This window comes from Calypte anna, chromosome 1 (genome assembly GCF_003957555.1).
Source record: "Calypte anna isolate BGI_N300 chromosome 1, bCalAnn1_v1.p, whole genome shotgun sequence".
NCBI lineage: Eukaryota > Metazoa > Chordata > Aves > Apodiformes > Trochilidae > Calypte > Calypte anna.
In genome coordinates, this window is record NC_044244.1 from 133528406 (window position 1) to 133543835 (window position 15430).

The 15430-nt window shown below is 33.6% G+C and overlaps 1 protein-coding gene across 1 annotated transcript in view; it reads right to left on the minus strand.

Annotated features, from left to right (window-relative positions):
- Positions 1-15430, minus strand: part of VWA3B (von Willebrand factor A domain containing 3B) — an 86482-nt gene that overhangs the window by 40200 nt on the left and 30852 nt on the right. The window contains exons 13-21 of the mRNA XM_030457526.1: positions 13997-14095; positions 12049-12231; positions 10797-10924; positions 9929-10107; positions 9101-9265; positions 8023-8062; positions 7726-7882; positions 3570-3688; positions 307-357 (exon numbers count right to left, since the gene is read on the minus strand). Coding sequence (XP_030313386.1) covers positions 307-357; positions 3570-3688; positions 7726-7882; positions 8023-8062; positions 9101-9265; positions 9929-10107; positions 10797-10924; positions 12049-12231; positions 13997-14095 — 1121 coding nt within the window. The remainder of the gene's footprint in view (positions 1-306; positions 358-3569; positions 3689-7725; positions 7883-8022; positions 8063-9100; positions 9266-9928; positions 10108-10796; positions 10925-12048; positions 12232-13996; positions 14096-15430) is intronic.

Genomic DNA, 15430 nt, shown 5'->3' on the forward strand with positions numbered 1-15430 from the left:
ATTTACCTGAATATCAAAGGAATTACCTGCTGCCCTCCAAGGTCGTGCCACTTGACACATTAATAGAAACGCAGCATTTGAAAGGTATGCAAGTCCTTTCTTTTAAAAATAATCAGCACTGTGAGAAAGATGTCCAGAATTTAATATTACTCCATATCACATACACATTTTTGAAAGTAAGGTACAGTTTTGAAATATTTGAAAATAAAACCAGTTGGTTACAGAAACAGTGATAAAAAAGTATTGAATGCACACTTATGACCAGCCTTTCTGAGGTAAATCAGAAACCAAGATGTGACAGCTTACTTGTCTCTTTCCTCCTGAGATAGTGCTCTCCAAACAATTAGGTTTAGGCGCCTATTAAAGAAAGCAAAGCAGGTTTTGAGGGATTGCAGTTCCTTGCACATCTGACTCTATCAAAACTAGCAATAAACACAGTTCCTTAAGATATCTGCACTGATTTGTATTCCAAGAGCACTGCATCATTAAATTGTATCCTTATCATTCAGCTATGAAATTATCAGCTGCAAGAGAAGATGGGAAAACAGCATCTTCCATCAAGTAGCAGCATGACTATTTCAGGGTCATAGAATGATAAATGATTAATGGCAATCACTCCTGCTTCCTGCCAGGGTTTTCTATGGATGGTTCTCTTCAGCACCAGCAAGCTCAAATAACATAACCAATTAAGTGCCAGTTAAGCTAAGCACAGCTCCTCCAATTAAGCAGCTGCAGAAATCTGTAGCTTGAAGACACATGGAAAGCAATGTGTTTTCTTTTTTTTTTTTTTCTGCTAGAATAACCCCTCAATTGTGCCATTCAGGTTTCTACTCCATTGAACTCTGGCTATGAAGAAAAGCTACAGACAGAAAACCAGAAGTGATTATGCCAAAGCAATGCAGCCCTGAGACCTTTTAAAAGCACCACTAAAAATTCTGCTTTTACTTTTTAGACATAAATTATAAATTTATTGGGTTATCTAGCTTACATGTCTCCCTTTTTATTAACATCTCAAACAATTCAGCCATAACTCGATTACTTCTGTATCACAGTGCCCACTAAAGCACATCCTCTATATGGTTTTTAAATACTTCCAGGTATGATGACTCCACCACCTCCCTGGGTAGCCTGTTCCAGCACTTGACTATCCTTTCAGCAAAAAAATTCTTCCTCATATCTAGTCTAAACCTCCCCCTACTGCAACTTCAGGACATTTCTTCTAGTCCTATCATTATTTATCATTATACTCAGTGCCATAGTCTAGCAACCGCAACGGTGGTTCAAGGGTTGGACTCGATGATCTCTGAGGTCCCTTCCAACCCAGCTGATTCTATGATTCTATGATTATTTAGGTTAAAGAAGAAACCAGCACCTACCTTCCTACATCCTTAATTTCATACTATACAAAATAAACTTATACCGATGATCCTAATTGTTCTAATTAAAGAAAAATTTCCAAACTTCCTTTGGAGATACAAAAACAAATTAATTAGCAAAAAATTCAGATTGTAACCATTAGGTTTTTAACAGTCTTGCTTGTTTACTGATGCACGTACAAAGAAAAAGATGACTAAAACCAGATTTTGAATAGGAGGGTTTTTTTTTATTTGTTTCATCTACTAGAAACCAAACCCCAGAATTTCAAGAATGCAAATTACTTAGTTCACCCAATCTGCAGTGTCAGCGTGCTCCACTGCATATTTCATACTTCTAAATGTGCACATCTAATTAAGTAATTTGTAAAAGCCTCTAGCTATTCAAGAGCATGCACTTTTTAAGCCTTCCAGAATTTTTCTCCTTCACTACTGGATATTCTCTTTGTCAGAGGATATTCAGTATATCTTTGTCTTTGTCAGGGCACATGCTTTCTGCCCTCACCATTTTTTACCCTCTTAATCAGATGTTAAGGCCAATATGCCTACAGGGAAAATATTATCTTGAAACCTGTATGCCCTGACAAATTGCCTCATCTTTAGACAGCAGAATAAATCTGTGACCAATCTCTGTTCACAAAGCTGAAATGCAGCTTTTGCAAATTCAATTACTGGGAAAGTACTGTGGCATTTACAGCAAAATAAATTTGACTGAGTTGATGTTTCACATGGAAAAGAAAAGCAATGAGAAATTTTACGTTGTCAATTATAAGGATCATTCTTCTCTATATCTTCACAGAAGTAGGGAGCTCAGTACTACTAATGTAAATACACTGATTCAGTGACTTTGGTGGGTAAATATAAATAAACCATAATCCAAGTCATCAAAGTTTTAGGGAAACATAAAATGCTGTCAGCAGATCATCAGAGTTTAACCAGAAAACACTTTTCTTTCTCTCAAAATTGAAGTCAATAAATGTAAAATATTCAATGGTAATGGCATAGCAATGAAAACCTTGAATGCTTTTTCAGAATTCACCATCAAAAAATCTGCCACTTAAATCTTCTGTCACAGTGAGTGACAAATCCATATTTCTAGGAGTTCTTCATTAGCCTGACAATAACTGTATTGTTTCAGTGACAGAGCATGCAAAATAAAGATTTTTCTTCAGTGATTTCCATTCATATTAAACATTGGAATCTGGACTTGCAAACCAGCATTCTTGACTTTTACCACAAAAGAGGAATTAATTTAGAAATAGGAAATGGAAATGAAAAAGAGAGTTACTACATGTTTTAAAAAGAACTACTATGATCATAGAGCTACAGAGGAGAAAACAAAACAAAACTTAAAATTACACCTCGAGTTCAACTAATCAAAAAAAAAAAAAAAGATTTGTGATCGAAGTTTTTTTAATATTAAAAAATTGCATCCATAAAGGTTTTTAGAATACAGCCTGAAATAATATCCAAATTATTAAAACAAGTCTGGTCAAGACTCTCATAAGATTACTGAATGACATTAGCAGTCAAATAATTGCATTGTTTTAAAAAAATGCACAGTTAAAGCAGTGAAAGAAACACTGTACAGATATGATGGTTTTGACCTGTTTGTGTCTGAGGTACTTATACCAACATTTGTATTAATAAGCACAATTAATATGTTTCTCAAAAAGAAAGAAAAAAAATTAAAATTGTCAGTATCTTACAGGTGCTTCAGTAACACTCTTGCATCCACAGGTAGGTGCGAGGCAATTGGCAGCAAAATTAATTTAATTTATTTAATTTAATTATTAAATTAATTTAAATGTCAGTCTACAGATACAGAAGCTTAATTTTAAGTTAAATGTCTGGCTACTACTGTTTAGAGGGAATTACTCTCCAGGAATCATTGCTTTCAGCTTTCAGGATTATTCCCAGAAAGTAAAAGAATTCTTTTTTTTTTTTTTAATTGAACATAAGTAATATGAGCAACATGTTACTTATTTATTATCTCTGTGACAATTATCTGGTTTTTCCTTCTGCTTTTTTTTTAAAAAAATAATCAAATAATCATTTCTCCTATATGGTGGATTAAGTGTGTCAATGTGCAGAATTACCAGCATTGAAGAAAGCATGTATGAGAAGATAACCACTACATAAAAGGAACTTGATATTAGACTGCAAACATGATAAATTTCTGATGAGTAGACTTGCCTTTCATATGATTTAATTGCTTGTTCCAGCTTCTCTTTATAGGCATCAAGATTCACTGCCTGAGGATTAATTAATGTGATCTGCTTCGTGTCGTTGCTTACATGAGCCAGTGGAAGTATCTAATATACAATAAAAGACATGGACTTCATTTATCATACAGCTCTTCCTCCACCAGAACAAATTAATGTCCATAAATCCACATCCAAGGATCAGAACAGACAGTAGGAACACTGAAAGGCTGTAGAAAGATCTGACCACTCTAAAAAAACATCAGAATTAAGACATCGCTTCCAGTCTGTTAGTAAAATCTTCTGAATAATGCAGTCTCTTTATGCAAAATTTACAAATTAAGACTTTCAAGTATTATTCAATTATAACTGTAGACTGTATTTTCTAAGGAATTAGAGTACTAATGATGAAAAGAAACATTTTTCACCATCACACTGATTACCAAATAGTGAGGAAGGTGAATATTGCTCACTGAATCTAGTCTTGATTAACCACAGTAACCCTTAGGAACCTAACTAGACTGGTCAGAATCAGGAACTTCAATCACACACTTTCAAATCTCACAATACCACACCTACATAAGTCAAGTTCATTAGAAAATAAAAAGTCATTCACTTACAATCAGATGTTCAATAGGCAGATAAAAGCACAGAAGAGGATGATGCCTTCCCATCTCAAAGTCCCACCATAGTTCAACCTCTTAAATTATTCAGCAGTTTGCATAAGAAAAGCTGTGTTATATATATATATTCTGACAATTATTATAAATGGAAAAAGCCCAAGACAGAAACGGAGAAGACAGAGAACAATAACTCTCCCCAAAACTATCTCCAACATACATGGTTGAATGGAAAGCTTCTCCAAGTGCCTGTCTGAGGTCAGGATACAGAGGAGAATAGGATGGATGAGGTTAAATTTAAATAAAACTAAAGCATAAATCTTAAAATAGAACAATAAAAATACTTCTTAAAGAGGAACATTTTCCAGGGACATTTTGTTTGTCCTCTAATCATCACAGTGTAGCTGGATTCCAAATTACTGCTGTAAGAGCATTTTTTTCAGGAGCAATGGTGTGACTTTATAGTCCCCTCTCTTTCCTGGAACATCTTCACCTTGATTAATAAATCTGTGTCAAATCAGTGCCAGATCACATCAAAGCTCCTCATATTAAATTAATTTTAAGATCACTTTAGAAGCTAAAATTAATAGGAACATGTCAGAGAAGTCTCTTCCCAAAGGCTGGTGAGGTAAATCTCTGCCCAGAACTGTGAGTCATAAAATCTGACTCCCTGTCATTTCCAGGCAGATTCTGAAAGCTGAAAGGCAAGGAACTGAGAGTGCTCCCCTTCCAGTTCCACACTACCATAATTGTTGTCTGATATGTTCCTCAAACCAAGTTTATAAAAATCCATCAAGACTACACAATGTACAAGAATTACTACAGCATATAAAACACTTTGAATAGAATATGAAGGGCAGACAAACATAACACACTATTCCAGTTTTGAAGAATAAAACCAAAATTAAATGTGTTCTTAGCAAGTAATAAACTTAAAATATTATGCATACAGAGCAATGAAAACTGCTCATGAATACAAGTAAATTTGACAGATTCAGCTGAAAGAAATCTCATGGAAGCTCTTTTAGTGCCAAAATGTTTCATCATTTTCTAAGTTAAATACTTGAACTCTCATATTAAAAGAGTTCACTTGTTTCAAAATGGCTTTTATTTCAAAACCAAAATATCAATTCTTTAAAGACAAAAACAAAGCAAAATTACTCCAGAAAAAGCTTTCTTTTTCTAGACCAAACAAGATGTTTTGGCTGGCTTAATCTGAACCTGATTCTTTTGAAAAAAGCATTAAGTCAAAACTCCATGACTTTCAAAACTGCACTTGAGATGCCACAAGCTGCAATAGATACTCAGATGGTTCTATAGGGAAGGTTTGCTTCAGAACTACCATAGTGTCATTTAGACATGCCCCAAAACCAATTTTATTTTTTTTTCCAAGACATGAATCTGAGGGGTAGTTTATGAATTAACCTCTTTGAAATAACTTTGGTGAAACTGACATGTCCCACAGAACTGAAAACAAGTCAGCCTCTTGCTAATGAACAGTTGTCATGGAAACCTTTTGCATGCTGCATCTCCAAGTTGTGAAAACTTTTTTTAGTTTTTCCATCATCACTGCTAGAAAAAGCCAAAAATAGAAATTATACTATCCACAGAAAAGCAAACAAGGTTATCTGCATTCCACACCAAGAAAACTAAGATCGCAGAAGAATGCAAAAATATCTGTACAGTTACAATATTCAGTTAAGTCTTCTGAAGTACTGGAATAATCAAGATCCTAAATCCTTGTTAATGTCTCCTATTCAAGATCTATGTTTAGTTCCAAAATCTACCCATTGTTTTTGCTTGATAAGCTGGCATGAAGCTTGATAGAGAGCAGGTTCCATATCTCCTAAAGTCCACTGGTTCCACCTCATTTGCAATCCCTAACCTTCTTTTTCCCTTCTATACTCTGCTTCAGATCCAGAAAAATCCATGTCTCTACACATGGAACAATAATTTTCCACTGCCTGGGAAAATGAGTTTCTCTATACATCTAATGGGGATTAGCAGGTGTGGAAAAGGGGTAAAAATTGTATATTATTCTGTGTTTATATTCCTGAATCTAAAGAAACCACATGAATCACTGTTTAGATTCTGTATAGCAGCTATTTTTTCTAAGAACACTATACTTAATTCAGCCCTGAACTAGATTACTGTAAGCTCCCACTAATTACCATTAAAATGTACATAGTACTTGCTGAATCATAGCTTGGACTATTTTCAAGGAAAGACTACTTGCTTCAACAACTACTCTTTGTGCAAATAGTTCAAATAAGCTCAGGATTGTCTGGAAGGTATTCACAGGATTCTTCATTTAGAAACATGGTAGAAAGAGCTCAGCTTAGTAGATGCATTCAGAAAGAGGGAGTGACTGGTCAGAAGTGAGTTATAAAAGTTATGTGAAAATCACAATGTCTTCTGTTTCACTTGCAGTAGATTGTTTTGTAACATTTTGTAATCATTTAATATGTTACTTTCTTTGAAAAATGGCTGGTTTACACCTGAAATGTTAAAATCTTCATTTTTACTGCTTTTGATATAAAAATCCATCTTTTTATTGCATACCAAAAAAAATCTCACACTTCAAAAAAGCCTTTAAGAGCTTGGTTTTGACTTGGTTTTACTAAAAGGGAAGATCTGGTTTTGCTTCCTTTATCTGTATGCTATATCAAAAATTCCCAGGCCTATGTTTAAAAAAAAAAAAAAAAAAAAAGAAAATAAAAAAACCTAGAGATGTGTGTACCTTTGTTATAAATATTTCACTTAGCTCTATATCACATCCTACTCCAAAACTCTTGCTCACCCCTTATTATTTAAAGAGATGCTGTTTGGCTTCTTCTTTGAGTACTATTAAAAGAAAGTTTTCATTAGTTACAACAAGATGAAACATATTCATGGGTCTTTGATCAGATGAATCACACAAGAAAAATTAGTCCAACTTGGCACAAAATCAATTTCCTTTAAGTGGAATGGCAATTAGGGCTTCATGAAACACAACTCATAGTGAATTTTGCACAATCTCACAGTTGTCTACACCTGTAAGAGTTAAATTCTATTACCGAATTTCAATACTTTTCAAAAGATCTTACTGGACACATATAGAATTGAGAATGGGAATTGAGGCCTTGAGAATGCACAATTTCCCAAACTGTGCACTTGAAGAATTTTCCAAATGGTTTTATGGTACTAAAAGACATACTCCAGTGAGTTAATATGTGTTAATACAGGCTGTGGTGCTCAAGAAATTGTTAACACCTGATGGCTGCACACTGCCATCAACTGGTAACTAGGAAAGAAAAATACATAGCTCTGAAGCTTAAAGTCTACCAGAAATACTGCTAGCTACCAGTTTCATCTTCTTACTGATGCATGAATGAACTGTCAGATGCGCATTTTACATTTAATGCATATCAGTCACCTACAATGAACACCAGAGAACACAATTATGACATTTCTAGAAAAGAATTTTAAAGTGCTCTTTTACACAGTGCCAAGTTTTATGTTTTCTTTGAAGCAGAGGAAGAGTTTTACCTCATCATACACTTTAGAAAATACATGCTTGTCCAGAACTGGAATGTACTTGGTACCATGAGGGACAGCTGTCGGAGCTAAGGCATCCATAATCGTGAGTCGCCTAGCAACCAAGCCATGAGTCTTTAACCAGAGAGATGAAGAGATATCTAGAGAACTAGAAAAAAGAGACTATAAAATGTAGCACAAGGCAGAAATACATTTGAGAAGTTTGAAATGATTGAATAAAAAGATAAAGTGTAATTTCTGTGATATATCTATATAAATATATCTATATATACACACACACATACATACCTTTTAGGTGTCCCTTTCACAGTTTTCTGCATTTTCAGATCTAAAATAAAATATTTGCATTTCATTATCTCACAGGTTTTGTGCACACAAAAATATACATAAATAGGCTGGCATATAATAGGTTTTTTTTATTTGAGCCTACTTGCAGTGTCACAAAGGCTGCACAATAACTTATATTTCAGTTGTTAAATTAATCAATGAAAATTATGTTTCCTGTGTTTCTTGGTGCTTGATCAATACAGTGTTACTATACACCCCATAAGCCCTAATTAATCAATGAGGAAATTTATAAATAGGGGGGAATAATATTCTTAAGGGAACTTTTTATGTATTTATCTAATAAAACAAAAGAAACAACAGTTCATTCCCCAATTCAAGATATGATATCAAATACTATTCCTAAAGAGATGACCAGGAGTAGCTAATTTCAGGTATACCACAATGAAAATCTATTTAAAAGGCATATTAAAGACTAAAAATAAAATACTGAAATGTAAAAAAAAGTCAAACATCTTTAAGCATCGTAGGTGAAGTTGTAGAACAACTTAGACCTATCATAAAGTTGAGAGTTACTGAATTACTGAGAGAAATTAACACTATCTGGATGTATATCCAAGCCATAATGGAAACAGTTTTTTCTCTACACATGTATCTGTCCCAGAGAGCATGCTTTTTGCAAATCTAAGCATTTTAATAAAGTGCACCCTTCTTTTACATTGGTACCATGCATTTAGAACCACCACTCTCAGCTTAAGCTTGACATTGAACATAAGCACAAATTACTCTGTCACAGCATTCTATTAGTATATTCTACCACGGCTCTGTAGATCTATTTATTTTGTTGATAAGAAGCAACTGCAATATCCTCTTAGCAGTGCAAGGCCTAGTTGTATCACAGCTGCTGCAAACTGGGGACAAAACTAAGCTGTAAGAACACTGTTAAATATCCCCCTCTGTGTCCAGCTCTCTGCATCTCATCTATGTTCTGGACTTTGTACTGCAGATCTGCACAGTTTTGCCTCAAATGAGGTGCCATTAGTTTCAAATGCAGCAGGAGAAAATTTATCATCTGCCCCACAAAGAGTTTCCTGTTCTGTCAACTTGCCTTTGAAAATGGTTGGATATTTCTTGCTCTTTTTGACAGAAAAACTCTTTTTTTCATTACATATTCCTTCCTCTGGGCTTTCAGCCCTAGACTTCACACTCTGGCTCAGGATTCGCAGCAGACTTGTCTTTGTTTGCTCTGTAGGTGTTGAAAGAGAAGGAAAGGAATAACTAACTCACTGCACAAATACGTGCCTGGGATTTCTGAGTTCCTTCTTGGTATCCAGTACCAATTTTTAAGGGACTGCCTACACAAGACAACAATTACCTCAGCCCTAATTTGTACTTTCCCAAGGATGAAGACTCCTCTTACATGAGCTGGGTAAACTCAGTTTCAGACTTCACACAAAGGATACTTCAAAGAGAAACATTATAACAGGTGTGGAAAGGAGAAATACTGCTGTAAGTAATGCTGCTGGTACTAATGAAACACAGATCAATTCTTCATTCTTGCCAGTGAAGCACTTATTTAGAATAAAAAGAGGTGAGAGTTTAATATCTACTGTTAAAAAACTGTTAACAGAGCTTTTGAAACATTCTGTCAAAATGATTATTTTTTAATTGCAGGGCCTCTGGGATGAGCAATAAATGATCAGACATTTGTCTGTCTCTTTGGGTCAAATGAGTAAGATGGCTGAAGAGTAAAAATTAACAGAAGTTAGAATTTCAAAAAGATGATTATTTAAATCATCAAAGGCTTCATTTGTTACTACAACAAGGAATGTCTTTTGCTATTTTTAACAGAATCTTTCCAAGTTAGTGATTAAATTCTGTTAAAAAACAGAGTTCATTTTAATCCTACCTGCATACAATGCTTTTTTCCTTTGCACTGGACTGTCACAAGTAGTTTGCCAGATTTGCTGACATGGTGTCAGTGCTGGCTCTAGTGAAGCACAGCAGGGCCTGCTGCTAGGAGCGGTACTCAGCTCTTCAACATGGTCAGTTTCAGAAGACACTGTGTGTGTCTGCTGCTGATTGATGCTGGTAAGTGACAAAAAGAAGAAACAAGTAAGAAATCACTTCAAGGACATGTAACTGGTTTAACAAACACTAATCTGACATCTTCTGATATTTTAAATATGAATTTCAAAAGCTTCCAACATTGCAAAATATTTTTTATGCTATCCTAGTCCGTGTTTCAAAGGAGAGTTAAAAAGAGGTTAAGATATTCTTAGTTCTTTAAAACTATTTAAAAGTTTTTTCTTAGTCTATTTAAAAGATGTTAATTACTTGTAAGGCAACACTCTTGTATATTTTTATTAAGGTCAGAATGTTCTGTAATAGCCTCTTTATGTCCTGTGGGAAAGAACAAACCTGTCACCAGCAATGAAAATAACTGACAGGCACATACACAGCCTATGCTCTATCATTAATAAAAATATGCAGATTCTGAAATAAACACTATATACATTTTTTTGCTATAATTATTTTTTTTAAATTTGAGAGTATTAAGAAATCTGAGATAATTTTTGTTTTAGACATCATAGTATTAGTTTATTTTCCCAGATTTTTCTTCTCCATTACTGTAATTTAAAAAGCAAAACTAAACCCAGTTTTTTCTTTTTAAAAAAGAAGACTGTCAGAGGATGAAAATACAAGACAGTGAAAAATGAGAAATGTAACAGATAGCTCATATCTCTTCTTAACATAATACCAGTATGAGGACATACTTATTCTCTGGATTATTTTCTCCACTATAACCATCCATCATCATACATTCAGCATGAATGGTTTTCATTTTCTCTAGGTCTCTTTCTCCTTGTTCAATCTCTCTTTTCAAAATATCTATGTCTTCACTCTAATGAAAAGAAAATCAAATTTTCATTACAATTACTCCTGAACAGGCTTCATTTCTGAACTAAAACTATGCAAACTCTGATAATAATTTTGAATAATCACTCAGTTAAGAAAGCTGGATGATTTTGTGTACTTCTTCAGGTAGTTTCTCTGTTTCCTAAGTCAGAGGTTTCTTACCTCCTGTATTTATGAACAAGCTTACAGAAAATGAGATTAACAAGTACTTTGCAATACAGCCTTTCAAATTACTCTTCCTTTTTAGAAGGACAAGCATTCCCTAACATGTCAGATATCCCTTGAGATATGAGCAGCCATATTTCTGAATAATGTAATGAGGTCAGTAGCTCCCTTCATTCCAATCAACAAGCAAATAAATAAGTAAATTAAGAACATACAATATGACATGTACATTACAACTGTTGTCTTGTCACTCTACAAATCACAGCTGTCTCACATACCATACTCAAAAAATGGGACGTAAAATACATACTCGTCAGGTAAACATTGGAACTGTCTGGGAATCATTTGGACTACAGGAGGAAAGAGGAAGGAAATTCCAATGATTATCTCTTTATTGCTCCCTGAGGACCAGAAATCTGGAGATGGACAACAAGTAGTCTGGCCCTCATCTTTTCAGTGACTACTGTAGAGCAAATTTTTAGCAAAATTAATTGATTCATTCATTCATCATCATTCTAACTCAACTCAGGGTTATCTCATTTATTAGCAGAATACAAACCATAGTATCATTTTAAAACATAACTTATTTCTAAGACAGCAGAGACCATGCATGTTTGTTTCAGAGCTGAATTTGATCTACATGGGTTCTGGTGTGATTTTACAACAACAGTTGTATTGCATATTGCAACAGTAGCACAACACATGAAGCTTGCCTGATATTTGGGCTTTTTGGTTGTACTCTAAAAAAATTTCAAAAGCACAAAAAATCACACGCTGCTTTCACATCACTTCAAATCTGACTAGGATTAACTGACTAATCTTAATAGATTAAAGCATGTATTGTAATATGGAACAAAAATAATCCGAGTCTTGTAGTTCCTTCAAGAGGAAGAAGGAATAGTTTGTTCAATGAGGAAAAAAACATATTTCTTTTCAGATACTCACAATAATAAACTCTGCAGCACCACCATCAGTCAAATAAATGTTGTAATAACGAAACCGGCCCTCTGTTTCAGTGGAGAGCTCATACAAAAATTTATTGGCTTCTCTATCATCACAGTTGAAGGATACAGTATGGATGGGAATTTTACGATGAAGCTGGACTTGATTCAATATTGTTTCAGGAGGCTAGAAGTCAAAAAATTAAATATATGGCATTTAAAAATGTATTTTAAAATGTATTTATCAAAACGCGGAGAATTTCTAAGAATTTAAGCAGTCATACTGTAGTTTAAAGACAGATATAGATCAGTTAAAATATATACTTTACATGGATTACCATTTCATAGTTCTACAAAATGAGTTAATTTTAAACTCCATTTGAATCACTGATAATACATTAAGACACAGGGTACTCAAATAAAATGTAAATTATAATATATTAAGTACTCTTTGTTTCTGAAGTCTAAAGGAAATTACTGAAGTACAGGAAATTAAAGTACTACATTGGGTTTTGGCATCACTGGATATATATAACTGAATATTTCTTGATGTATATAACTGTTGATATTTTACAATATGCTACATTAATTCAATGACAAGTTGACTCAATAACAGGAAACAAAAGAGAGGCTGAAAAAATGGGAAAGCTAGTGTTCCTCTTCCAATGAAGAAATAAAAATTAGGTGAGAAAGCAAAATATGTGCCTTGTCTAAAAATGTTGAAGGGTCTGGTAGAAAGAAATTACTAACTCAGTTCTCTAATTTCTCATAAAACTTCTGTTTTTCAGAATCCTGATATTTGAAGTATAATTGCTTGGTTCACGTTAATAATAGTTAAAACAAGCCTTGCTCATGTCCCCTTTTTCATGTAAAAAAGTATAATATAATTCGAAAAAGCCATTATTAAACAGGTAAAAATAAATTAAGTATTAATTATTTTTTTAAATTTAAAATATCAAAAGCTTGAAAGGTTTTTTTCCCAGTTTTTAGTTGCTGTCATAAAATGTGATATAACATGAAATAACATCATTTTAAGTCACTGTAACAACACATAAAAAAATTAAACCATACTTTTGGTTTCACTATCCATTTAGAACTACACTTAAAGCAACTTCTGCTGCTATTCCAGAATTTTACCTGCAGGAGATCAAATTTGACTCAGTAGAATAAAAATGGAATCTTACAGAGACCTAATAGAACAGTATCAATGGTAATATCTTTTTTTTTAAATAACGTAAAACAATCAATAGTGAGGCTCTTACTCCTCAGACATGTCACAGAATACAAGAAGGCATATATTTATATATTATAAATATATATATAATTATATTTATATATACACTTTGTATATATACTATATATACACATATATATATATATATATACATGTATATGTGTGTATATACTATATATACAAATATATACTTATGTATTTGACATGTTCTTTGAAGAAAAACATTGATGACAGATTTTCTAAGTTTTGGTTTGTTTGGGGTTTTTACTTTGCTCTCAATCATTTTCTTTTTAAGTTTTCAAGGTATCACGTAGGATTGCAGGACTTTAATATTTAAATCAAATTATATAATGGAATAATCTTTTTTTTTTTATGTCATGAGATATTGGTACTAAGTTGGGGAGACACCTTATTTGATAGAAATACTCACCTTGATCTTAACATAAAGCTTTACTACTTAATGCATAACCAGATCCTTAAAACAACTCACTAGAAATATCATGAGTTATCATGCATCTAAGACTGGACTGTGGGTGGAGAGTTCTAAACAAGACCCCTTCACAAACAGTACCGTTTCTCAGATGCAGTTTTTCAGTGCTCTGAGAACTTCCAAGAGACTCAGCTCTTCAGATATGAGATTCATCTCACGCATTTGCTGCAGCCTTCTGACAACATCACTGTAGAGCTGCACTGCTCTCTTTTCTTATTTCAGAAATACCTGGTCAGGTCTCCCATCAGTCAGGAGGTAAATAGCCTCAGTGTCAGTATCGGCAAGAGCAATCTGGAGAGCCTGGAGTGTATTTGTGGAACCTCCAACCTAAGAAATCAAAAAGAAAAAGACAAAGAAGCAACTATATGTACAAACAGGTTTTTTTGTTTCTGTCCTTAAATTAATAATGAGCATGTACTGACTCAAGGGGTATTATAAAAGCAAACTGAGCAATAAAACAATGAAAATATTTATGTCAAGTAGATATAAAGATCAAAGCAAGTGTCAAAGTTGCATAAATTCATAAAAAATTGATACTCAGTGCCTAGGCAAACATAAGCGAGATGCTGGCAACAGAAGTATCAGATGTAGAAGCAAAAGCAATCACTAAATACTGTAAGGAAATAGGAAGATCTAAGATAAAAGATACATTCTGATATATTTTCCAACTACTTCTCCTGATTGAAAAGCCATCACACTCCCTTGAAATACATATTTTACTTAATCAAATAATTAATAATTTTTAAAGTTCCCAAAAGAGTTACACAAATTTATTTCTCAAAAATAGATAAAGAACTTGCTGGTTATCCATTTTTTCCCCAATTTTACATATAACCTGTCATAAAAGTTTATTTTTTAGCACAAAAGTTAGCTAATAAAAAAATACACAATAAAGCAATACTATGCCCCTAAAAACTAATATTTGAGTAATACTCACTTTGTTGTGTGTCAACCCCATATTTAGTGATCATGATTTGTCTTTTTTCGGATTTAGTGCAACTCTAAACTTACTGAAATGCATTTCCTGGCTTATAGAAATCAAAAAACTAGTTTATGTCTTCAGTTTTCCACTTTTCAAACAGTAAGTGTACAAAACAGCATGCAAATATTTGGTTTAGCTTTTACCAGAATGGAAAAGTGTTTTGTCAAGTCTTAGTCTTTTAACAGCACCAAAGCAGAATTCCTGAAAAGATGTGAGTCTGTTTGATGCTAGTGTAACACGAATACCACTCTGGAGGGCAGTGAAGATTGTGGTGATGAGAGAGGAGAATCAGGATCAACATATAAAATGCATTACAGAACATAAATTTAAATCACAAACATTCATCCATACGTGCAAAATATATTAAGAGCTAGCATTATTTCTTCATTTTTATTAATGGTGTTAAAACTTCTTCCTGTCCATCTCTCCAGTAAACTGTTCTATTAGAAAGGGCAAAGGGAGGAAATCAGGTGAAATGAAACAGGAGACACACTCTGAGAATGACTCTGTACGGCTGCGTAAGAATGTACGGGCCAGTTAACAAAATAGCTCAGATGATCTCAGATAATCTTATCTTCTAATTCACGTTCATAGCTCTGCTTCCTTATTCAACATCCTAAGACTAAAGTGTATAGAATGAGATCAAAAGATCTACTCTGATTAATATTTCACAGCACTCT